At 35.9% G+C, this 27,581-nt stretch overlaps 1 protein-coding gene across 4 annotated transcripts in view; it reads left to right on the forward strand.

Moving 5' to 3' along the window:
- Positions 1-9,390: 9,390 nt before the first annotated feature.
- LOC149530561 (RING/FYVE/PHD zinc finger superfamily protein) overlaps positions 9,391-27,581 on the forward strand; it is a 57,964-nt gene continuing 39,773 nt past the window's right edge. For all 4 annotated transcript variants that reach the window (XM_089811324.1, XM_089811325.1, XM_089811326.1 and 1 more), the window contains exon 1: positions 9,391-10,618. In XM_089811324.1, coding sequence (XP_089667450.1) covers positions 9,721-10,618 — 898 coding nt within the window. In that variant the 5' untranslated portion in view covers positions 9,391-9,720. The remainder of the gene's footprint in view (positions 10,619-27,581) is intronic.

Raw genomic sequence — 27,581 nt, forward strand, 5'->3', positions numbered from 1 at the left:
ACCGGAAGACAATTTTTTTTCATAATAGCACTATTAACAACAGAAACTATAAAACCATTTCTAAAATTAGGAATCTAAAGGGGAAGCAAACTGAGAATCCAGAGGAAATTGTTGAAACACTCTCCAAGTATTTCTATGATACTCTCAACAATTTTGAATCATCAGACAAATCTGCTCAAGAAGAGATGTTAAAACACATCCCTAAGATGATATCAAAAGAGGATAATAAATTTCTTAACAAACCCTTTACCCTCCAAGAGGTGAAATTCGCACTATTCAGTATGAATCCAGATAAATCTCCGGGTCCAGATGGCTTCAAAGGCTTCTTTTTTCAACAGTGTTGGGATATTCTAGGAGAGGAGTTGTGGAAAGCTTTAGAAGCCACGCGTAAGGAAGGAGCAATTTTAATAGAAATCAATCATACGTTTCTAACTCTCATTCCTAAAAAGAATGAAAGTGTAGTGCCTGGGGATTTTAGGCCTATTGCTTTATGTAACACTATATATAAAGTATTTTAAAAAATCCTAGCTATTCGTCTCAAAAGCTTCCATCCTAAACTCATTTCAAAAGAACAAACCGGATTTGTCCTTAGTAGATCCATATTAGATGGCATATCAATTATACAAGAAACTATCCATTCAACTATTAAAAATAAGGAACCTTGTATGTTGCTTAAACTAGATATCCAAAAAGCATATGATAAGGTAGATTGGAGATTCCTCTGTAAAACCTTAGAGGCTTTTGGCTTTTCCAAACAATGGATCAACATTGTTTTTCAATGTATATCAACTCCTAAAATTTTGATCCTCATTAATGGAACCCCGAAAGGTTTTTTTAATATCTCAAGGGGTATTAGACAAGGATATCCAATTTCCCCATTCCTATTTATCATAATGGAAAAAGCATTTCAAAGGGCAATCAAGGCAGCACAAGATGAAATTAAAATCAAAGGAGTGAAAATCACAAACGAAGTTGACAACACTACCCATCAACAATTTGTTGACGACACTATACTTGCTGGAATTAGCACTTTACAAGAGGCAGATCAAATTCAAATCATCTTGGAAACATATACCAAAGCATCAGGACAAATGATCAATGCCGAGAAATCATAAATCTTTTTCCTTAATACAAAGATAGAAGTTGAAGATCAAATTTGTCAAAGATTAGGATTCAAAAAAGGCAATTTACCATTCAAATACCTACGGATCTACCTTGACAAGAGTACGCTTTCAAATCAGGGATGGGAACACGTCCTTAGGAAAATTGATAATCACACTAAATCTTGGAAAGGAAGATGGTTAACAAAGGCAGGGAGGATAATAAAGATCAAAGCAGTCTTAGCAGCTATTCCATTCTACCAACTTTCGTGTTCACATTTGACCAAAAATACCAATGCAAAATTGGAAAGTAAACTACGATTTTTTTTTTGGAAAGGATTAGAGGAAAAGAAAAAAGTAGCCTTAATTAACTGGAATAAAATATGCAAACCAAAAGAATTTGGTGGATTAGGAATAATTTTTTTGGAATGGCAGAACGAAGCACTAGGAGCCAAACAAGTTTGGAGACTATCAAGAAAGGGATAGGAAATGGGCTAAAATATTATTTAACAAATATCTTAATCCCTTAGACAAAACTTCATTATTCAGAATTAAATCTCCCCACAAGGGATCTGTAGGTTGGAATTTTCTTATGCATAATCGTAGTTTGATTTCCAAATATCTCACCTAGGATATAGGGAATGGAGACGAAGCATTATTTTGGGAAGATTCTTGGAATGGAAACCCCCCTCTGATAGGGGCATAATCCTCTCTAGAAGCAATATCTACCCTTAAAACCTTATGGGGAACAAAAGTGAAAGAGTATTTAGAGGAAATTGACTCAGACATGGGTAAGATATGGAAATGGAAATCGTTATCAAATTGCAATATTAACCAGGAAGATAAAGAAAAATTGGAAAATATACTAAAGAACAGAACTATTAAACTTAAAAATAGGGAGGACAAGCTAATATAGGCTGCTTCAAAAGATGAGACATACAAAGTTAAAGAAGGATACAAAATGATCACAAATTCGCAGAAATGGGAAATTAGTACCTTCGCCTTGAACCTATGCTGGGACCCAACTAGTCTGCCCAAAGTAGGTACGTTTCTATGGGAAGCCATGCAAGAGAGAATACTAACAGCAGATAGAATTTAGAAAATGGGATTTGAAGGGCCATCTAGATGTATTCTATGCAAAGAGGATGAAGAAAATGTAGAACACCTCTTATGCACATGCAAATTTTCTCAAGAATGTTGGAGGTGGCTTCAAAGTAAATTTAATTGGTCCTCTCCATTAGTAGGTAGATGGGTAGATCACTTATTGGGATGTCCTAAAGATGATCCAAAGAAAACGTATGACAAAATTTGGAACATCTCTCTGGCTATTATTCTCTGAGAAATTTGGAAAGAACGTAATCGTCAAATTTTCCTAGATCAATGTCTGTCAGAACAAGCCCTATTTACAAAAATAGAAGTAGCAATTTCGAAAGTGATGAACAGTGATCTCAGAAAAAGACCTAGAGAAGAAGGATCTTTCTCAAAATGGAACGCAAAAATCAAAAAACTATGGCCTTTACTAATTAATCCTTCCTTCTACTACAAAAAGAAGAATGACCTAGCTAGACTTAAGTGTAAAAGGGAACCTCCCCCACCAGGATGGATGAAGCTGAATTTTGATGGGGCATCAAGAGGAAACCTAGGAAAAGCAGGAATTGGATGTATTATAAGGGATGAATCAAGTGATTGGATTGTTAAAAGATCCAAGTTTCTAAACATGGTATCAAATAATATCGTCGAACTTGAAGCAGTAGAAGAAGGAATTAACCTATGCATTATAAATAACTTATTATAGAAGGGGATTCCCAAATCATCATTAATGCTCTCAGGAAAGGAAATACCCCAAACTGGGTGTTAAATTCCAAACTCGAAGCTATTAACAAATCTCTTTTAGCATTTGAAGAAATAAGATACACACACATTTATAGAGAAGGCAATAAGGAGGCGAATATATTAGCCAATTTAGGCACAGATGGCTTTAATACACTAACTTTTAATCATAACTTTAAACCATTTTTGATTGCGGTATAATCATATTCCTTTAAGTTACTACGCATGTAGTAATTTCACACGTTTTGGGGCAGAGTACCAAGATTGCAAAAACCTCTCACTTAAGTATTTCTATCCTTGCTAAATGATGAATTAGCAAGGAACTGCTTTATTCATTCGGATGTCATCACCATGATGAGGCATCCAGAATTTTTGATTTCACCTATTTATTTATGGAACAGGGGCTACCTTGCTTTTCACCTTAGTTTGCATTTGATTTCTTCCAATTGACAGGTAGCGGTCTGGTCTGGGTGTTATGGATTCCAATATAAGTCTTTATCATGCATTTGAAAAATGCAACATGGCCTTTTGTGGGTCGATTACACAAGAGCGCTAGAATTGTTTATTAAGGCCCATAGATGATATGAGTCATGTAGCAGTCAGTCGTGTTTTAAGAGAGGGAGTTTTCAATTATGAATACTCATGGAGAACCGATAGTGACATTGTTGGGCTTTGGGTAGGTTGTTTCGCTAGGGCTAGGGTAGAAAAATGGGATATCATCAGGATTACACATAATATTTTCGAGCCCTGTTGGTTAGTTGGGTTGGAAATTGTTGTCGCAAACATTGATGCCTGGTTTCATATCCCTCTTCTAGAGGCTTATATGGAATTTGACATGAACAACCCCAAAATTGGAAGGAGTCCTAGACGCCCTTGCATGGTAGTTAGGGACAATGTCCAGTTTTTTAGAGAATGGCCGCGAATGGAGGCGAGTATCAACTTTCTGTTAAGATGGAGGGGAATTGTCGAAGACCATGAAAGGGACTGGTTAATTAATTACCTAAGGATGTATGACACCAATATTCATCCAGATGTTAGCTTTAATAATCTGGAGGCTGTGGAATTCTGCTTGCCGAGCTATGACAGAACTAGCAGGGGAAGTTCAACATTTGAGTTCTTGCCAGGATCCAAAGCCACCAATCTGCATGAGGCTACATAAATCATTATGGTTTTCAAGATAGAATGATATTAAGATGATATTGGGTCATTATGTATAATACTCTGACCCAAATTTTGGATTTTAGTGATCCTTGAGTTATGGGTTGTTTTGTAGATAGTAGATCTAGCTTTTATTCGGTCAAAATAGTTCGCATGGCACATTTTAAAATAGTGTCCATATCAAACTTTTCGAGAATACTTATGTTACTATACATATCTATCTATAGTAATGAAATGGTTGTTAGATATAGTTTTGCCTCGATATCTGGATTCGGTTTTATCGTGATTTCTGCTATCATCTCGGGTCCACTGGTTAAGCTTCCAATCTACTCTTGTTTATTTCAGTCTTCCATCTCCTGGTCTCTCATACATGCATAATTTTTAGAGCTATATTTTTCAGAGATTTGGTGCCCTTCTACAATCTCTTTCGATCCTTTTGGCTTGCCCCTCTAGATTCGGTTGAAACTATTTGACCTAGCATTAACAAATAATCAATTGTAAAAGCTTCCATGAGTATCACTAATGTTTAGTTTAGATGATTTCTAAACCCAAATTTTTTAATCATTAATCATTAACTATACTATATATTAATTAAATAAAGTTATAAGTAAATCATTTAAATAAACATAACATAATTTGTTATTTAATTTTAATTTGTTCCCTTATATGACTTTATTCTCAGTTATATAATATGGGCCCTCTTGGTTGCGTAATGAGGTATGATGATTTTGGTTTTTTGTTAACCCTTAACGTTTTGATGATTGTGGTGACTGAAGACAAATTATGATTACATCTTCTCTTATTTGGAGCTTTGTTGGAAAGGCAGATTTAAATATATTGGATATTATAATGAAGTAATCACTGGGGTATGCCCCTTTTACTAATGTATAATATAGGACTGAAGTCCTGAGCTAGACTGGAGGTTTTCTTTCCCTGTTCTTTCCTACTAGTGCCTATCAGAACGAGGGATCTATTTGTAATTCTAATTTTAATATATTAAAGTTAATCATGGCTATGGCCGTTTACCGATCAAAAAAATAAAATAAAAAAATAATAATAACAAGTACATAGTGAATAGTTACAAAATGCATGCATATAGATTTTAGCAAGTTTATATAATGGTTTAAATTGTTTGACAAGTTTAATATAATAATAAATACATAGTGAGTAGTTACAAAACACATGCATATAGATTATAAAAGTTGAGGAAATAAATAGAAATCGTAATACATGCATGACAACAAAAAATATGAATAATACTAAATCATATTAGTTATAATTTTTAAATTTTTTTTTATGACTATATGTTTGTTTCAATTTATTGTTCAAATCATTTTTGATAGTTTGATTTGCTTTGCAAATTTATCCATCTCTTGCAAATATATGTACTCATAAATATGCATTGTTTATGAAAGATCTTGAAATTCTATTATTTTTATTATTGAATATGTTGACAATGATTTGTATTTTTTTATAAATCTTAAAAACAATAATGATAGTAAATTTATATATACATTTTGATTTTCAAATTAAAAAATTAAATTATCTTAAATTAGAAGTTGAAATGCAAAAAGTCAATAGAATACAAAATTTAAAAAAATAAAATAAAAATATTGCATTTGTATCTAGATTTTATTTTTAGAAATGTTGATTATAGAAAAAATATAGAAATATTGTTTTCATATCAATTACAATTTGAAATAATATGCATGGAAAAATATAAAATAAAATACGAATACTTATATTTTTAGAAAAATATAGAAACTTCACATTGAGTCTAGATTTTTAGTTTTTTGGTTTTAGAAACTTGAAAATAAAATTTAATATAGTTTTAAATTTTTAAATAATATATAAGTAAGAAGAAAAAATAAAATATATATCTATATATCTATATCTTTTTAATTTAGTAATTATTAAGATAAAATAAAATGTAGAAAGTTAACATTTAAGTCTAGATTTCAGTTTTTTAGTTTTTTATTTATGTTGATTCATTTTGAAAAATAGAAATAAATTTAAAATTTGAAATGATTTACAAATAAGAAGAAAAATTAAAATATATGTTATACAAATTTATTTCTATTTTTTTAGATTATTTCTATTTTTTTAAAATTTTAGTAAGTATTAAGATAAAAGTGAAATGCATGCAATTAAATATTGTTTACATACTTTTAGGGTCTATTTGGCTGCGGGAATAAGAATAGGAGAATAGCAATAGCTATTCTGGAATAGAAAATGGGGGTACGTATTCCTATTCTCTGTTTGATTCAGCTAGAATTTGATGGGGAATTCGCGGACCCAAAAATTTATGTTTTCTAAAATAAATAAAACTGGAATAGGAATAGGTATTCCAATTCCACCTATTTGGGTGGAATTGCAAAACCTCATTTTTGGGCCAAAATTGGAATACATATTCCTATTTTACTTTGTATTCCAATTTCGATTTGGTGCATCCAAATGAAGAATTCAAAATTTTAAGAATTTACATATGCCTATTTCGCTTGTATTCCCATTGCCAAACAAACCCTTAATAAATAGAGAGATTTTATTTGTATCTAAGTTTTAGTTTTAAAATTACAGTTTAATTTTATAATTTGAAATTTTTTACATAAAAAATATTTGAAATTTAGAACTGTTTGTCATATATGTAAATTAATTTACACTTCTTTTTATTTTCATAATTTTTATAATTATTTATTCATTTAAAATAAATAAATTTATTTTAATTCCCACATAATACATAATACAAGCATTTATTTAACTATATTACAATAACGCATTCTAGGATCATTATATTCTCACAACTTTTAGAGCTATCCATTATGTAAATCCTAACTATAACCATAATCTCAATCCTAACTATAATCATAATCCCAATTCTAATCATAATCATTTTCCTAGACCCTTAACCCTGGGCTAAACCTTAATCCAAAATTGAATCATAATGTAACTACAATGTGACCTTAACTATGACTTAAACCTTAAACATAATGTTAATCCCAACTTAATTCAATTCTGTCTAAGGATTGAAAATTATATTTACCTACTAAAAATACAAATTCATCTATCTTAATAAATTATCCAGTAACCTAACATTAAGCTTTATTAAATGATACTTATTATCCATTAACCTAACATTAAGCTTTATTAAATTATACTTAGAAATTGAACCCTTACCCTAAAAAAATGAGTTTTCAATACTTTCCAAAATCTTTTCCACTAAATTAAACTTTGAACCTAACTCTAATGCTTACCCATAACCAAATTGAATCATAATCTACTTGAAACATAAACAAGTTAAGCCCAATCCTGCATCATGTAATTAATTTTAAGAAATGTTTGTGTACTATAGTCTTAATCCTAAGTGATATTAAAAATTTAAGATATATTTGAATCATAATCCTAACTCTAATCTTGTCCAACTTGAAACATAACCTCAAACTTACTCTAACCCTAATTAAATATTATGTTTTGATTAAGTAAAATTAAGTTTTAAAGGACCCTAAACCTTTTACAAAAAAACGAGGGACATGAAAGAAAAACCTAAAGCTGGCAACAAAGTTTAAAGCAAAGATCAAAATAAAACAAACCTCCTAATAGAGTACTAGGGAAACATAGAAATAGGAGGCCAACCAGAAACAGAGCTGAAAAGAACAACAAAAAGATAGAAAAAGACTAGCACCCGAACAACTATATAATCTTCATCAAGTCAACAGCCTGGTTTGCCAGATTGTGCATATTCTTCGCAGTGGCCTTCACCTCTTCCATCTTGTTCATATCCTCATTCTTCTTAGAATGAACCCGAGTTTGTTTACCAGGACCCTCGTTGTCAACCACAGAAGGGGAATCCTGTCCTTTTTCTTGCTCAAGCTTTTTCAGGAGACTGCTTACATTATCTGCCATGGTTTTTAAGGAATTACTATTATTATCTGCCATGGTTTTTAAGGAATTACTATTATTATCTGCCATTTGCTTGATCATCTTTTCAATATTTTTCAGCTTGGTCTCCAGTCTAGTCACCTTCTTCTAATTATCACTATTGGCCTTCTCTAACATCCTGTTATTAGCGTCAATATGTGGAATCTTGCTCATAAGGTTTTTAACCTCTTCAGCATTACCAATTACCTTAGAAAGTCAATCAATATGTTGACCCAAAGTGTGCTCCCCTTTGGCTAGTTTGCTCACTTGCTCCACCTCCTTCCCAATTAACTGCATTTGTTGTTTCAGAATGCCAATCTCCTTTAGAATGGACCTAGGATTTCCTAACAGGCCTTTGGTAGAGCCAATGTCTCCCTCAGCACTGTCAAAATCCATATTTTGCTCCTGATCCCCATAGTCCTCTCTTTCCAGTGTCACATTCTTCATAGTATTCTGGGTCTTCTCCTCTTGCAATCTCATAGATTTTCGCTTCCTCTCCATTCTGTGGGCAAGAAGTTCATCATCTGAAGGAGACAAAGCCCTATCATCAATATTACCCTTAAAGCCCTTACCCTTACCTTCGCTCCTCTTCTTCTGATAATCTCTCACCATTTTCTCAACAAAATCACTTTCACGGTCAGAGTCACTCCCTTCAAAAATATTCTTCTTCTTCTAAAGACTATTCCTAATACCCCCTTATATTATGTTAAATTGAAAACCTAATTTAATTATAATTCTAAATTTCACCATAATAGTTCTTTGTTTCCTTTCATTCAATTACATAAATCATTCATATAGGCTAATCGTTGCATGAACATAAATGTGCAATTACTTATTAATATTGATTAGAGATTCATTTGTGAGGTGAAAGATAAAAATGATTATTTTTTTGAAAAGTTAATCCACTTGTCACAAATGTGGAAAAAAGTACAATTGTAATTAATGCATTCATTAATGCATGATAGACTTGTTAGAAAATATTTGTATTTTCTTACAAATGACAAAAATAAACATCAATGTAAAACTTGAAAAGTTAATCCACTGATAAAGTTGTAATTAATGAATTCATTATTGCATGACAATAAACTTGTTAGAAAATTGGTCCAATAGAATGAATGAAAAATGTGATTTAAAAAATAATGAAATATTAGAAAAAAATATAAACATTTGAATTTTTTTTAGTGTTTTAAATCCTAGAAATTGATTGATCAATTGAATTGAATGATTCGTAACAATACTTTCCTTCCAAAAGCACAAACTAATAATAATAATAGATCAAAATAACCGATAGTGAAAAGTCACACATTAAATTAACCACTTTATCAAAGTCATTAAAAATCATCACTCCTTCATATTTCATATTGAAGCCTTGCCCTTGTTTCACCCCATAAAAGCAATGTCAACTCTACACTCTGCAAGTATCGTATTTTTACACGAGGCAGGGACTTTTCCTGTAAACACAGCTCTTGGTTTTAACTCTGCAGAACTCCGCACATTTTACAGAGCGCGTTCTTCCCAATATTCACGAGCGGTTGTGCAAACGCCTCCGAGACCTAATTCATCCGAATGGATTGAAATTCCCCTGCTCTCCTCAGAAAATCTTCACTCGGGTCAGGAAGATCCAGAAACTAAATAATGATTTGATTGGAGCTTGGCAAAATTAGGATAGAATGTGAGAAGGCAGGCATATGCAGAGGAAGGTTGTGCAATAAGAGGCATGAAGGGGCAGCGTTCTCACAGGCCGTCGAGCACGGAGCCGGACGACTGGGTGGATGGCTCATGGACGGTGGACTGCTCGTGCGGCGTCAATTACGATGACGGAGAAGAAATGGTGAGTTGCGACGAGTGTGGCATCTGGGTTCACACGAGGTGCTCCAGTTTTGTGAAGGGCGAAACCTCCTTTGCCTGCGACAAGTGCAAGCTCAGGAAGAGGCGAAACCAGGAGAATGAGGAGACTGAGGTCGCGCAGTTGTTGGCTGAGCTGCCCACAAAGACGATGCGGATGGATTCAAGTCCTGCAGTACCTCCTCCGCTTCGCCCAGATTTGCCTATGGACGAAAGGGTTCATGTACAGGGCCCGCCCACCGGTGATTTCATCTCTTTTCAGGGCCTTGGGATTTTTTCTCCCCAGCTTTGGAAATGCACTGGGTACGTGCCGAAGAGCTTGAATTTCCAGTACAGGGAGTTTCCTTGTTGGGATGAGGAGAAGGAGAATGTTGATGGGCAGGTCGGGCGCCCCGGCTTGGAGGCTGTGGTGGGATTGAAGGCGGGGATCGACGAGGAGCACGGTTCCAGGGATAAGTCTCATCACAAGCACGAGCAGGGAACGAAGGGCGAGAAGCACCATCACGGACATCATCATCGCCAGGGGAGGCGGAAGAAGGACGACAGAGAGCATGGCGGAAAGAAGAAGGTGAAGTCCAGCGGGGAGAAGGATAAAGATGAGAAATTGAAAAGGAAATCTTCGTCCCACGACGCGGGGCATGGACCTAGGGTTCTCTTCAGATCTCTGCCTAACAATCCGAAGGCTATGCGGAACCTTGCAGCGCAAAAATTCATGGATGATGATATCAAATTGCGATCCAAGGTTGAAACGAATGAACTTCCCTGCCATGGTATTATTCTTGTTCTCTGTTAATGACTTCTGGATTGTGAAATGTTTGATTTAATAACCAGGGAACAACTACGATCTAAGTAAAACGTTAAACCGGATGTACATCTGTGCTTCTGTGGCCATAATTGTCGATGCATCCATAGACCACATAATTGTCGATGCATCCATAGAACATCCCATGCTAACCGTTTACTGGTTTTCTAAGGTCAATCTATAACCATATTTGATTTGAGGGCCATTGGAATGTTGGATCTCACCTTTATTAGTTTTCTAAGCTGTGTAAAGCGAATAATATCGCGAATCCAGCATCTTGATAGACCCTTGGTGTCGGTACACTTACTATACTCAATCATTAGATTTCCCATGGACCATTGGTCCATCTGCTTTGCTTAATCACAAATTTTCTTCCCTGTCAGCTAGGGATTCATGCAGATTAAGCCGAATCACCCTTCAAATTCTTTTGGTAGGCTTCTTAAACTCATTGGAGTGTTTGTGCTGCACTTGAGGTATGCATTTCAGTTTTTTATGTCAGGTCTGAGGGGTATTCGTTCTGCCAAGGCTGTTGAAGGTTTACACTTAACTTTTCTATTTATATTTGCTTGCCATTGTGCAGACAATGTGAATAAACAATGTTCATCTAGATAAGTTTCTATTGAACTCACTAGTGAACCACCCATGGCAATCTCTAGAATTTTGTATATTAATATATATCATAGACAAACTTTGAACTTGGATAAAGAAGGGCTTTGATGATGAAAATATTGTCTTACCACCTCAAACACAGGTAACAGGTTCTAGCACCATGCACACCATGTAGAGAATAACCAGCGGTCTGCAAATCCAGTTGACAGTCATAGCAGATGTCTAGTTTTTTTTGCTAGACTATGACCTTAGAACCTCACATATTAATATGAATCTGTATTTAAAATTGGTAATATTTTATTGAGCTTCTTGAACCATGCTTTGAGTGGTTGCACTGGATAGCACAAATCACATTTTGGCTTTTCTCTCAGTTTATGCTCATAATTCTATATTATTTCTTTTGTCAGATGTCTTGATACAGTCCAGTCCATGGGAGATACCTTGATAAGGGTTATGCATGGCTAAAGAAATTGCAGTCAGTTTAGCAGCGTTGTTAATCTGTAATCATCCTTTGTGTTTTCACTTTTAACTGAAGTCTCTTATTTTTCATTTCACTAGTATTATCTTTGCAACATCGAAACCGTTAAGGGAGTGACCATTAATCTAGAATGAAACTTTATTGAATACTATAAACTCTGTCAAAGTCAGTAGTGTGCCCCACCCCTTTAGCCACATTTCTTCTCTCCCCACTAAATAAGTTCTGGACTAGGGGTTTCCATGGAGTATATAGTAATAATTAATTGTTTGCTTCTGCAATTATCTCCTTTGCTATCACTGTAATTTCCATTTCACCATATTTTTCTAGTAATTGGATTCTGGTTTATTTTGTACAAGCAAAATTCATTTCAGCATATTTTCTAGTAATTAGATCCTGGTTATTTTTCACAAGCAATGTGAATGTGAGATTTCAGCAGCTCACAGTGTAGATTAACTAAATCACTTTTGACAAGGGAAGCTTCTCCAAATCATGCTTCCTTTTGCTAAAGGTGTTTAGGGTTAACGAACCTGATTTGTAAACAATGTTTGCAAAATGCCGACACCAATTGGTTTTAATAAACCAAAATGCAAACAACAAAGATGATAAATCATATTTTAAATAGGAAGAAAATTGTAGCACGAGTTTCTCCTTGGTTTTACATATTTAATTGAAATTCTATCCATGATCTTTTAGTGCAATATAGTCAAGATCCTTATAACAGATATTTCAAACTGGGTACGTTGCTGCTGTTGAGTAGAAAGATTGGTGCTGTTGAGTATAAAAAAATGTCATTTTTTCATTTCAATTAGAGAATGTAGCTTTCTGTCTTGTTCAGATCACCCATATTTGAATAACAACCATATATTTTTGTAATTAGGTTTTGCTCTTATAACATATATGTTGATGTTCTTAACAAAGCTGAAATAAAAGATCTGGCTGTAGTATATACTAAACTGCCTTCTAATTATTAGTGAGTTTTATATCTCTAATTCTGAATTCGTACAGCTTATGTTTTCTGGGCTCAATCATTTCAGCGAATTGAAGAAGTTATTTGTTTCTAGGCCACCTTTTCCCTGGTTTTCATTCATTATCTTACTTTATTGAGATGTCCTGAACTATATAGTGAAGTACACAGGAGATGAAGGCTCCTTAAAAGTGGAAATTACAGAGATGATATTTTTAAAAGAAACAACCGTTAAATGAAAGTGAAAATAGAAAGATAGTAAACTATTTGACGCAAAAATAAGGAAGTTGCTAAGGAAACTAAGTAGATAACTTAAAAGACTGAAATGACCATTATAAGGTAAATACCAGTGTTATAGGACTTGGCGAGTTGTGCGAGCTAAGCAAAATGAGGTAAATTGCCTCTAGACTCGGATTCCGCTGAGTCTTGGCTGACTCGCCGAGTCCTGTCAACTTGACTTGGCCGACAGGCAGTGTCTAGAAAAGACAAAATTTTTATGAATTTTTTTGTTTTCGTTTTCTGGCTGTGTTAAGCATGAGTAAGACCTAAAAAGGTCATTCTATCACTTGCAAACCCAAAGAATAGAGAAAAAAGAGTTGAGGGAAGAGTATTGGAGTTTTGGGATCTGACAGTGGAGGAGGCTAAAGCACGAGGAGACCCAGTGTAGTACCCTAAGGCCGAGAGTGATGAATTCGACTTTGATGATCATGATTATTGTGTATTTGATGTTAATTGGCTAAATGATGCATGAAAAAAACTTAAAATCCTTAATCTCTGAATTTCATGGGTTTTTTAATTTGCCAAGTCTAGCTATTGAGATCGAGTTTGAGGCCAATTTTGGCCTGACTACGTTCGAACCGAGTCCGAGGCTAGTAACACTGATAAATACAATTTTTAATAGCTTACAAAAATGGTCTATTTAGCAAGCCCCATATAATTGTAGGGGTCCTTAGAATAGTAGGGGGTGTTCATGCATGAGGAAATTCTAGTTGTTCTAAAGGCCATTGTTGTTTTTAAGAGAATACTTTTTAAATTTCTTGTTGGTTTCTTTCTTTCAGCCCCACCCTCAATCGTCTTGAAGAAAAGAGAGACTGTGCCGAGCTGACTTGCTAGAAAATATGGAACGACCACTTTTCATCTTGCATTGCATTGCCCTACTGGTCGGTGGAAGGCCTTTGTTCTTGATTGACGGCTTCTTCGATTGATTCTATATGTAATTAACTACCCTGTAGAAGATAGAATCTACAGGTCATTTGGTCATGAATTCAAAGAAGGTTGACTCCTTTCCTACAGTATGCTTTACAATATAAGCCTACTTCTGAGATCCTCTCGGGTTGAACTTTTGATCAGCCAATTGCTTTCCATAGAATCGTCGATATATTACGATAATAGATAATTGTCTATTATTAGTTAATGGTTATCTATTGTAAATATCTAGTTAGCTTTAGTTTTTTAGCTTTCTCTGTTAGAATAGAATGTTTCTATTCTTTACGATCATTTCCTAAGGAAACATCGTTTTATTCTTTTGTATATAATGACCTTTCGGTCTCTGTTAATAATAAGCAAGTATTTTACCAATTACTTCCATTATATGGTATCAGAGCAAGGGTTTTAAATTTTTTCGAAAATAATAATTTCCTTTCCAAAATTATCAGAAGCTATTTAAAAAATTATTTGTCTGGAATATTTGCTTCAAACTAGGGTTTGTTCGGTTTTGTTTTTGAAGAACAAATCACACCTATACATAGCAAAGGCTGCCGTTTTTCCATTGTCGTGATTTGAAGCAAACTCCTGCATTTTATAAGACGTTTTTAACAGCCATGTTTTTCTGTCGTTTTTCTAAAAAACGTGCATGAAACACCATTTTTTAGTGTCTTTCTTCATAATCTGTGACATTTTGGCAGGAAACCAATCTAAATAGAAGAAATAGGCCATTTTTCTGCCTACAAACCTTTTTTTTTGCCTTTTTTTGCCTTCATTATTGCCGACTAGGGTTTTTTTTTGAAACCCTAATTTTTGGGCGCAAAATATTATTTTGATTGAAAATTCTTGGTGGGTTTTTCGAGAGCTCAACTGGGTTGTCCGATTTTTTTGAGTGCCTCGATTTTAGTGTCTCATTTTTCGAGCAAGTGGATCCAAAAAACGACAACATATTCCTTTCGGGTTTTCCAAGCTCTCTTTTGGGTCACTCTCTGAATTTTTTGAGTCTTCCGTTTTTTGCCTTGAAGAACGTGCCTTCACAAATTTTCACATATTTTCATTGAAAAACATGCCATGGCATCTCTAACAAACATTTTGCTCGAGCACAACTCCAAATTCAATGGTCAAAATTATGGCACTTGGAAGTAACGAATTATCACAATTTTTGAATACTGGAACACCGATCAACTTGTTTTGGGTGTTACGAAACGTCCGACTTCTTTTGGTCCTGATCAAGATACATGGGATCTGAATAATCGAGAGGTAGTGATGCTTCTCAAATTATCCGTGGCCGATGATCAACTTTCTCAAATTCCATTTGGCAAGACTGCTATCAAAATTTGGACACATCTCAAAGGTCTTCATGAGACTTCTGACAAAAGCAGAGCCTTCTTTTTGAAAAACACTCTATTTTCTATTGTCATGGATTAGTGCACCTTGCTCCAAGCACACCTGAATCAGATTCAGAAAATCCGTGATCAGTTACTTACCATCGGTCACAAGATGCAGGAAGAGGATTTTGTGGTTATCACTCTTCAGAGTTTACCAGGGTCCTATGAACATTTAATCGAGACTCTCAACATCATGTCTTTTGGTGTTGATTTCAAGTTCATTGATCTTTGCACACTTTTGCTTGAACAAGATCGGTGCAAACAACAATTCAGTAACAGCTCTAGTTCCAGCTCCACCTCCATAGAACAAGCCTTTGCTGCAAAATCCTTTCAAAAGGATAAAGGCAAGTTTCAACAACCATCTTAGCAGAAGTCTTCTGCTCCAATATCAGATGGTTCCCGAAAGAAGAACATTCAATGCAACTACTTCCACAATTTTGGACACATGAAGGTTCAATGTCGGAAACGCTTAGCTACACAGTCTAAGCAATCAGGTTCGCAACCCAAAGCGAACAGTGCAGAGCACACTGAGTAGGCGGAATCTGCCTTTTATGCCTTCATGGCTAAAAGAGTTGCAAATCATGTCAAGTCATCTGCCTGGTACATTGATTCGGGTGCCTCTCGTCATTTCACTCATTGTAGAGATTGGTTTACTGACTACTAGCCTTTTTCAGACTTTGTTATTTTTGGTGGCGGTGAAAAATACACGGTTGTCGGCAAAGGCAACATTCAGATTCAGTCAGCTGGGAGGAATCTCATATTCTTTGATGTGTACTACATTCTAGGGATGGAACTAAATCTACTCTCAGTTAGTCAGTTGTTGCGACATACTCCACACTTGGCAGTCACATTCAGTTCACATCAGTACACCATCATTGATCGGACGACTAAGTCTATTGTTGCAGTGGGTCTTGAGGATCATGGTCTTTTCAGACTTATTGATTCTGGTGATTCTCAAGACTTAGCTATGGTTGCTTGACGATCTTCTGTTAGTACACTTTGGCATTAGCGATATGGGCACTTAAATGTGCATATCTCTCACAGCTTGCTTGGGATGAGCTTGTTCTTGGCTTGCCAGAGATTTAGACTCAATAGCTTGGATTTTGTGATGCATGTCAGGCTTGGAAGCAACATCGCACACCTTTCACTAATGGCGATTCATGGCGAGCTTCTCAGGTACTTCAACTTGTTCATGCCGATATCTGCGGCCCTATGGCCACTCCTTTTGTTCTTGGGTCCAGGTATTTTCTGTTGTTTGTTGATGATTTCAGTAGAAAAATGTGGGTGTATTTCCTTAAAAAGAAATCATCTGCATTTCCTATATTTCAGAAGTTTAAACCTTTAGCTGAAAAGAGTCTAGGAAACCTATTGTTACTCTTAGTCAGACAATGGGGGCACAATTTTGTTCTAATGTTTTCTTCAACTTCTTGGATACACATGGCATCAAATGCTAGTTAACCATACCCCACACGCCACAATAGAATAGTGTAGTTGAACGTTGAAACAAGACAATCATCGAGATGGCTTGATCCATGCTCGAACATTGACATGTTCTAAAGAAGTTTTGGGCAGAAGCAGTTAACACTGTAGTTTATCTATTGAACTGGTCACCCACAATGGCGAGCAAAGGTAAAACTCTGAAAGAGGCCTGGTCAGGTCGCAAGCCCCCGAATCAGTCACTTGAAGGTTTTTGGCTCCCTTGCTTTTGTTTGGATCCCAGATGCGTCACGCACCAAGTTGGATGCCGAGAGTCTGAAACTCATGCTTGCTGGATACCACAGTCTTCACAAAGCCTACGGCCTGATCGATGTTGAGACATCTCGTCTCATCTATAGTTGAGATGTAGTCTTTGATGAGTAGCGAGGACCATTCATGCCTGTTTCTCCTGTTCCCGATCCAACAGACCAGCCTATGATGGCTCATGATTTAGGAGTTTGGCTTCCATTAGCTCCACCAAGTGGGAGGGCTCTAGTAGCTCCTGCAGCTCTAGTTATACTAGTTATACTTGTACAGACACTTCTAGCTTCTCCAGCAGGGTCACCTCATTTTGTAGATGCTTCACCTGAGTTTGATCCAGATTCTTTTGATGAGGAACTTTCTGATCAAGCATCTCCTGATACTCATGTTGGTCATTCCTCTATCTGGCCTAAGTGGTGGGCTAAGACGCGTGCTGATCTTCGTGATGATGAGCTCATTAATGGGAGAAATGCACGGAAAAAGAGCAAGACTACAGATTCTGTTAACTTTGCTCTCATGGCCATCATACACAGTGTGTTTGAACCTCTAACATATTCTGAGGCTAAAGAAATTCCAGAGAGGGAACAGGCCATGACATTTGAACACTAGAGCATGCTGAAGAACAACACCTGGGTCCTTTCTGATCTTCCACTAGGGAAGAAACCCATTGGTTGCAAATGGGTTTACAAAATCAAATACAAATCAAATGGTACTTTGTACAAATAAAAAGCTCGTTTAGTGGTGAAGGGTTTTTCTCAGCGTCAGGACATTGATTATGAGGAGAACTTTGCTCCTACTGCAAAGATGAGCAACATCAGATTAGTCCTAGCCATGGCAACACAATTTGGCTGGAAGGTCCATGAGATTGATGTCAAGAGTGCTTTCCTAAATGGTGATCTCCATGAAGAGGTCTACATGACGTAGCCTCCTGGTTTCAAGGTTGCTCGTAAAGACCATCAGGTTTTCAGATTGGTAAAAGCCCTCTATGGCTTGAAGCAGGCCCCTCGGGCATGGTACATAAAAATTGATACGTACATCAGTGATCAAGGCTTCAAGAGGAGTTCTTCAGACTCAAATCTGTGCATCAAGATTACTGATAGTGACATCATCCTTCTGGTTATTTATGTGGATGATTTGATTTTCACTGGCAATTCGGCATGTTTGATTCAGGGAATCAAACATAATTTATGCCAGTCTTTTGATATGACTGACCTTGGGCTCATGCATTATTGCATAGGTGTTGAAGTTTGGCAACAGTCTTCTGGTATATTCATCTCTTAGTCCAAATATGCCAGGGCCTTGATAGACAAATTCCATATGTAGGATTGCAAGCCTGCATCTACACCTATGAAGAAAGGTCTCAAGTTATCAACAAAGTCTGATTCTTCTTTCGTTGATGATACTACATACAAGCAACTAGTAGGCAGCCTCATTTACCTCTTTGCTACTAGGCCTAATATCAGCTTCGCAATCAGCTATATTTCATGCTTTATGGCAGCTCCTAAGGCTGATCACTGGAGGGCAGCAAAGCGTGTTCTTCGTTATGTGAAGGGCACTTTAGATTATGGACTTCTGTACTCTCAAAGTTCTATTCCTAAACTCAGTGGGTTCATAGATTCAGATTGGGCAGTCTCTGTTGATGATAAAAAGTCAATGTTTGGATATGTGTTTAGTTTGGGATTTGGTGCAGTCACATTGACCAGTAAGAAGCAGCAGGTAGTTTCTCTCTCCTCTACAGAGGCCGAATACAGAGGGACTGTTAAGGCAGGATGTGAAGCTGTTTGGCTTCGTCAGATGCTTGGAGATATGTAGATGCCACCAGCAGGATTGACTACTCTGTTTGTTGATAATGAAGGCATTATCATGTTAGCATGAAATCCAGTCTTCCATGAACGAACCAAGCATGTGGATGTTCACTGTCGTTACATACGACAACTGGTTGAAAAAGGGACTATAGATTTGCAGTATGTTCCTACCACAGATCAGACTGCAGACATTCTCACCAAGCCTCTTGGTCTTGATAAGTTTGTCAAATTTAGAGGACAGCTTGGTGTTCTAGATAGATTAAGGGAGGGTATTATGATAATAGGTAATTGTCTATTATTAGTTTATGGTTATCTATTGTAAATATCTAGTTAGCTTTAGTTTGCTTTAGTTTTTTAGGTTTCTCTATTAGAATAGAATCTTTCTATTCTTTACGACCGTTTCCTAAGGAAACATTGTTTTATTCTTTTGTATATGATGACCTTTCGGTCTCTATTAATAATAAGCAAGTATTTTACCAATTACTTCTGTAATAGGGTATGACCAAGTTTACCACAAAAGTGGCATGCGATGTTTTTCTTGAAATTGTCGTCAAATTTGTTAAGTCCTTTCTGCTGGGTGGACTCACCTTTTCTTTTATCTTGGGCAGTAAACACTTGTTCTACATTGGCCGTGTCACTACAACTACCAAACTGTTGTCTCTACTTGGCTTGTTGTAGAAGCTTATTGCATAGTTTATCAAACTTTAGATCAACATTAATGGAGGTAATGTTGAGATTTTTGATGAATTGCTTTGAGGATTTTCACAAGCTTTTCAACATAATGACCATCATATCCTCTTCTTCCATCTTGTGACCAATAGCCTCCAAATGATTTTGTATATCCTTGATCTTCATACGATGCTCCCGCGGAGACACCTTACCATCTATCATGATCGAAAAGAGCATATTCTTTAGAAAGAATCTGCCTTTGTCTAAGGTTTAATGCAGTATTACAGAGGCGAGCCAAGCAAAACGAGGCAAATTACCGTTGGACTCGGACTCGGCCGAGTCTTGGGTGACTCGCCAAGTCTCGTCAAACTGACTGGACCGACGGGGAGTGTCTAGAAAATACAAAAAAAAAAAATTTAATTTTTTTTTGTTTTGTTTTTTGGTTATGTTAAGCATGAGTAAGACTTAAAAAGGTCATTCTATCACTTGCAAACACAAATAATAGAGAAAGCAGAGTTTAGGGAAGAGTATTGGAATTTTGGGATCCGATAGTGGTGATGGCAGTGGAGGAGGGTAGAGTACGAGGAGACCCAGTCAGTACCTTGAGGCCGAGAGTGATGGATTCGACTCTGATGATCATGATTATTGTGTATTTGATGTTAATTGGCTAAATGATGCATGAAAAAAACTTAAAATCCTTAATCTTTGAATTTCATGGGTTTTTTAATTTGACAAGTCTGCTGAGTTGAGCTATCGAGATCGAGTCCGAGGCCAATTTTGGCCTCACTGAGTCCGAGCCAAGTCCCAAGGCTGGTAACACTGGTTTAATGTGTTAAATAATTGCCCAGAAATAAATGATGAATAGAATTAAGGAAGAGCTAAATTGATACAAGAGATACAAAAATTACCTTGGGAAAACCCTTCCAATTGAAGGGAAAATCCAACCACAACAAAAATCACTTTATAGCTCATAAAATGTTCAAATGTACAATGTTTTTCACTTGATGCGATATATATAACAAATAGAGAGACTCTTCACATTACAACTGAAGGTCGCTTGAATTTCTCAAAACATGACTCTTCATTTATCAAATAAAACTCTTCGTATTTCCATTCCTCAATGAATGACACATGTCTTTATATTTAATATCACTATAAATGTCCTCTTCAGTTGAAGTTGACCATAACAATAATATATATTTCTAGAGATAAAGATCTCTATCGCAGCTGCAATCTTCAACATTCCCTCTTAGTGAGAGAGAGACCTTTAGCCAGACAGTCACACATGGCTGCAACCAAAAAATGTCAATGATAAATTCTAATCACATAGATCTTCGAAAAATAAAAATCCATGGAATCACTCAACACGGAAAACCTGCAAGAATCACAACCAGCTTTCATCATGGACTCTCTCAACGTGATTTTGTCATGGACTCTCTCAACATGGCAATAAGAGAACAATTTACTCATTATTAATAATCATGGAATCAGTCAACATGAAAGACTTGTAAGTATATCACAGCAAGCATTTCATCATGGACTCTCTGAATGTGACGCTGTCATGGAATCTCTCAACATGACATCCAACTCTCATCACAAAATCTCTCAATGTGATGTCATCATGGACTCTCTCAACATGATGTTCACTTTCTCATAGTGAAGGAGTTATCATATCGGTCTTTTTATTCTTATTAATTTATTCATAAGTCAAAACAACAATCAACAAGAAAGGAAATCACAATGGAGACTTTTTTCCAACAAAAGTCTCAAAAAAATAAAAAATAAAAAACAGCCTATATAAGAATGATGAGGATTACATAAGAACTCCCTCTCAACTGAAATAACTCGATCATCACAAGAAGAATGACAGATGAAACCTCCCTCTGAATCGCAATCTCTCTCTGAATCTCATATCTGAATGCAAATATGCATCAGTAAACAATATTCTCATCATCTCATTGCATCCTGTAATCAAAGTAACTCATAAAATCAAAAAGAGATCAGTGCTCTACACTATTTCTAGTGATGTAATAAGAATAAAAAATAAAAAATAAAAATGAAAGACTTGTCTGAAAGTACAAGAAATCAGCTCTAAAAAAACATTCTTATGCTTCACGACCAACAGAAATAACTCGATCTTTTATTCATAGGGCTCCCTCTTCCGTTAGGAGGAGAGCGAGCATCAACCACGGAGCCCCCCTTGTTCCTCTCTTTTCCATCTGTTGAATGAGAAATAGCAAGTGCCAACCACCTCTTCTATTGTGGGTTCAATACTGTCCTCCGCTATTTGTTTGAAGACCTTTCTTTTTTAAACAAGACTAATCTCCCCATCATATTCCTTTTTTCCCTGGTCCAACTGCTACACTGTTCATCGTACTTAATGGCAAAGACATGCAACCGGCCTTGTCGCTCGCTTTCCCAGGCTTCTCCACAATGTTATCATCAATTATGTTCAATGATTGCAATGTATTTGCGTCAACAGGCAATCATATCCTGGGCCTGTCTTGCTTCCTTTTGCGCTTTGTCTTCTTATTGTCATCCAAAAAGAACTTGGTCAAGGCATTATCCGTTATCTCCAGCCAGACTTTCTTCTCCACAATGTTATCATCAATTGTGTTCAATGTGTAATCAATTTGCGTCACAGACGGTCAGATCCTGGGCCTGTCTTGCTTCCTTTTGGGCTTCATCTTCTTACTGTTATCTGAAAAGAACTTGGTCAAGGCATTATATGTTATCTCCAGCCAGACTTTCTTCTCCTCCTCCTTAACTTTGGCCAAAGAATTCTTCTTTACCATGCCTTTCACACGAGCCTTAGCCTTTTCGTCTCCTTGAGCTTCCCCACAATTAGTTTTCACTTGAAGAGAAATCGTGCACAAAAGGGTTGGGGTTCGATTCTCAAGATCCATGACACCAATGATAATGACCTTAAACCATGCGATTGATAAAGATCAAAATTTGAATAAGGGTTAAACATTTCTCAGAAATAATTCATAGTTTTATCCACGTCTGAAAAATGCAGGCAGCTGGTTGTATGATACATTTGTTTTTGTCCAGAAACTTGTGCCACAGCCAAGTGACCAACAACCAAACGATCTCACCATGAAGAATTCCATATGCCATCAAAACACAACATAGTTGAATCTAAAAATGACTTTGCTCCCTCATCCCTAAACAGCAACGAAATCTACTGTAACTATAGATTGCAAATCATCACGATTCATCATCAAACACCCTCACATCCATTTCCTGAAATGTCAACTTTGATCTTCAGTTGCAATTCATAGTGCTATCTTCTTTGTTACAGACGTCTCTTACCATACCGTGAAATGGATTAACCAAAATAGTACACGAACGCCCAAAGATGCATTATGCGGTGAACTCAAGAGTCATTGGTTTCAACTATGTTGCCGTTACAAGTCCCTGACGGTGACTCATCGTCCTCAACATATAATAACTGTAGATGCCTCAGTATGTTAGCAGATTATGCGACATCCTTCACTTTCATGAGAGATGCGATTGTTTTGAATATTGCAATTTAATATTGTTGCACTAATGTGAATTTTGCAGATGAATGTCCTGCAAAATATTTTGACTGAAGAAAGCTCTTCTATACAAATCCAATTGGACATGATCCCTCTTGAGAAACGAATATGCCTGACAAATAATGGAGAAATGAAACTTTGGAGGGTATATCTTCGAGCAGGATTTCCAGGCATTTGGTTGGTCCATTCATTTTATAGAACAAACTGATCTATCCGTGAGCATCACCTAAGACAGACATTGATCAATAGATCTCATCATAGAGCACTCATGCAGAAAAATAACATAGGATGATATGACACATATATTCAAAATGCTTAGGAAAATACAACTCCAGAAGTTGCAGATGATAAAAATTTGATTTCAATTGTAGCTCAATACAGGTTTAACCTTTGAACTTATAGTCAAATGACAAAGACAAGAATCCTTCAGTGCTGTTATCTAACTAGGCTCTGATACCATGTTAAATAATTGCCCAGAAATAAATGATAAACAACAATAAGGAAGAACTAAATTGATGCAAGAGACACACAAAAATTACCCTGGTAAAACCCTTCCAATTGAAGGGAAAGACCTAGCCACAACAAAAAATACTTTATTGATCATAAAATGTTTAAATGTACAATGCTTTTCGCTTGATGCGATATATATAACAAATAGAGAGACTCTTCACATTACAACCAAAGGTCTCTTGAATTTCCCAAACTATGACTTCATTTATCAAATACAACTCTTTGAATTTCCATGCCTTAATGAATGACACGTCTTTATAATTAATATTACAATAAATGTCCTCTTCAGCTGAAGGTGACCATAACAATAATAACACCCATATTTTTAGAGATAAAGATCTCTATCGCAGCTACAATCTTCAGCATAATGGAGTTTGTTCAGATGCATCCGAAAGTCCACAGCAACTTTGCCAAATGGCACTTATGTAAGCATCTCATTGGTGATTGATAACCTGAGCAACAGAACTGCTTCATGGTTGCACTCCTCAAACTTGTACTAATCTTTACTCGCCATTGTAGGTTGAGTGGTGTTACTGAGAACAATTGGTTCAAGCACCGGTACTCGGAAATAGAGCATCCTCTGCTTCTAAGTATTGTAGTTCTTGCCATTGAATTGTTGATAGCTTTCCAACATGATGTTGGTCAATGATGCTATCACGCCCCTTTTCTTTTGACACAGAATCCAAGATCAGTTTCTCAAAAAGCTTTGATGCTGATTTTTTATCAAAAATCAGAATACCTTCAATGAACAACCAGTATAAATTGTGAGAATTCTGATTTTTGAGGTCAAACTCAGTCAAAGAAAACTTGATTGTATGTAAAAACCAGTAAAAAAAACAAAAAGCATACACAATTTTGTCAAAATTTTGTTAATAAATACTCTTGCACAAAATATTGTTAGAAACCCTAGCCAAAACTATATGCTGGAAACACTCAATTTTTTTGTTAAAAAATGTAAAATTTCTGAAAAACTCTAGCCATGGGTTTAAAAAACACCCACAATAACCATCTTTTTTTAAAAATCTTGGGAAAACCACAAGCCCTCTGAAGAAACCCTAGCTTGCAGATGTCAAACATATCTCAGCCATGGAATGTCTACTGACCCGTTGAAATAAAATGCAGCCCCTTCAAGTGTGCAATTGTGGCATTTAAGAAGGCAAGCTCTTTCCAAAAACCAGCAACAGTGCCTCAAATAGACACGAGATTAGGCTCAGAGAGCTGTCTGAGAAAAACAAAGCAAGAACTTAAAGTGCCGTCGTGGGAGAATGACATGTGGGTCTGAGAAATGCGAAGAAAATATTTGAAAAAATCCCCAAAAATATTGTGTGGTATTAAGAAAACAGCAGGAAAAACTTAAAACTGTTTGGGAGTTACAGGAAAAAAGAAATGGAGTCAGCAAATGGCAAACTTTTGATGCACCATGAAGCATCTTCACAGAAGCATCAGACCCAAAAGTACACAAAAAAAAATGATGCTCAGCTGATGCCAAAAATGCTTGAACTTTCCTTCTTTTATACAATCGTTAACTGAGACAAAAATAGAAAGACTAAACTATCTAACTGACACACAAAAAATATGAAGTTGCTAACTAAACTAAGTAGATAACTCAAAAGGCTTAATGACCATTATAAGGTGAATATTGCAATATTATTCTAATAAGAAAGACTATAACAACAGAGATTTTTATTTTATCTTTATAAAATGCACACACATCCAAAAGAGAAAAATTATGTAACAATTCATTGGGATTGCTCAGAATATGGTTTTGAACTCTGAAATGTCTTTTAAATTGCAGTATACAGACTGATTGCTCTTGCTGGATTCTTGCATGATGCTGCGATTGTTCTTGACCATCCATCACTGCTGGCCACTATTGTCATTCATAACCTACGATTCCTGAGAGTGTTCATCCACAAGAGGGCTAGGTTCATACCTGAAGGGTTTCATGCTCAAGCACTAAGCAAGCAACTGTATCAGCATCACCTTCCCGAAGCTGAAGTTTACATTTGCTTTCTAATTTATGATAGATTTCCTTGTTTGCCTTAGGTGCTATTTGATAAGTTTAGCTCCTAGAGATCTCCAATTACAGGAAGACAGTTGACTAACATTAGCACTTCAATTTCCTTACTGTAGACAGCTAACTGAACAATGACTTTTTCCTGTTAATTGACTGGTACAGCCAGGAAGGATACTGCTTACCAAATAGTGACATTATTTTATGGACTAACCTCCTAAATGTAGATGTACTTACTATCATGCAAGCACAAAATGGGGCTGATTTTTTTTGATGTTAATTTACCAGCATCTGAAATGAGAGTATTCTGCTTCATTCAAGGTGAAGACACATTATAGTTAATCTCTATTTTTTTAAAGGATTGTAGGAATTGAGTATAGCACCCCCATTACCCCATTAAACTGCAGTGCGTTGGGTAAAATTTTTAACGTGACCGGTGACACTGGCATGACATGTCCTCTAGTACCACATGGGATGGGGGGAGACTGGACCTCATGGCCTTGTGCTTTACCACAAGAAGCTCTTGCCAATCGAGCCAGACCCTTAGTCTGACACATTATAGTTGATCAAACACCAGACATATTCCTTAAATATACACTTAGTTCATGTTTCAATTTAAATTGAACTTGTAGTCATAATTTCTAGATAACTCAATTAGTATTAAGTGCCCTAATTCTTAAATACTTGTTATCTTTTTGAAAGCATAGGAAGGACGATTGAGTCCTGATAGTATTGCAATAGATGTAGAAATAATTATAAGTTGTCTTCACCTTTGATCGACTCTCATTATGATATATTTAGGACTAATTATGACTTGTCTTCACTATGGATCAACTTGCTCCCACTCATATGCTTATATCATTTTTATCCATACTCCATTAACTGATTAAAATTATTAACTCTATTGAATATCAGTTTGCATTGTTTGTAAAGGCATCATAATAACTATAGCATTTGATGCTTAATTAACTCTTGCCTCCCCCCCCGCCCGCCCCCCCACGCCCCCCCACAACTAGTATTAAAGTAGATGCAGGACTGATTACAACTTGTCTTCACCTTGGATCAGCTAGCTGTACAGTAGATATAGGACTAATTATATCACTGGTCTCTTCTCTGAATCAACTTGTTTCCACTTATATGAAAATATCATTTTTATCCATAGTCTATTAAGTGATTAAAATTATTGAGTGTAGTGAATACCAAGTTGGATTGTTTACAAAGACGTTGTAAAATATTAAAGTAATTTATGCTTAATTAACTCTGTGCGTGTGTAGTTATATCTATAAATATACATATATGTATGTAGTGTTGTGTGTGTGTGTGTGTATATATATATATATATAATCTAGTTTTGTAGAGCAAATGCATATATATTACACTATTGTTAGAGAACAAAAATAATAATTTAATAAACTGCTATATTGATTTCTTTGGATATTGATAAGCATATGTTTGGTAAAATACTCCTAGTCTGATATCACATGTTTAGAGACTCTGTGAACATGTCAAGCATTCTTTGGAATCATTCTGGTAGAAAGGCAAGAAACCATTGAGAACTATTTAAGCATTGTTGCAAACTTGTTCAGTTTTTTTTTCATAAGCTGCTACTTTCTTCTGTTGTTGATTTCCTCAGGTCTTCTTCTTGTCTAGACACTGTGATGTATATTGACCAAATCTATGACAAATAAAGCAGTTTGTTTTATCTAAGTCCTTTGTCCCTAGTTGTGAGGATCCTTCCTCATGCTCTCCCTGATCCTTGATGTTTGACTCCATTCATATTTCAAAAATTTAAATATACTTGTTACAAACCCTAGATATAATTGGGCTAGCCACAGACCTTTTGAAACACTATATCACACTCTCAGAGGCTCCTTTAAACCCTTGCTGGTTTGCTGTGTGCCTAAGTTGTGGTTAATAAACCATTGTCACTAATCCCTAATTAACAAACCTTGTTCATAGAAAACCTGGACAAATTTTTAGAAAATTCTAGTTGCTGCTATCACTTGAGCCAC

Source organism: Cupressus sempervirens, chromosome 11, assembly GCF_028749045.1.
Source record: "Cupressus sempervirens isolate cs-2001-9-10 chromosome 11, ASM2874904v1, whole genome shotgun sequence".
Taxonomy (NCBI): Eukaryota; Viridiplantae; Streptophyta; class Pinopsida; order Cupressales; family Cupressaceae; genus Cupressus; species Cupressus sempervirens.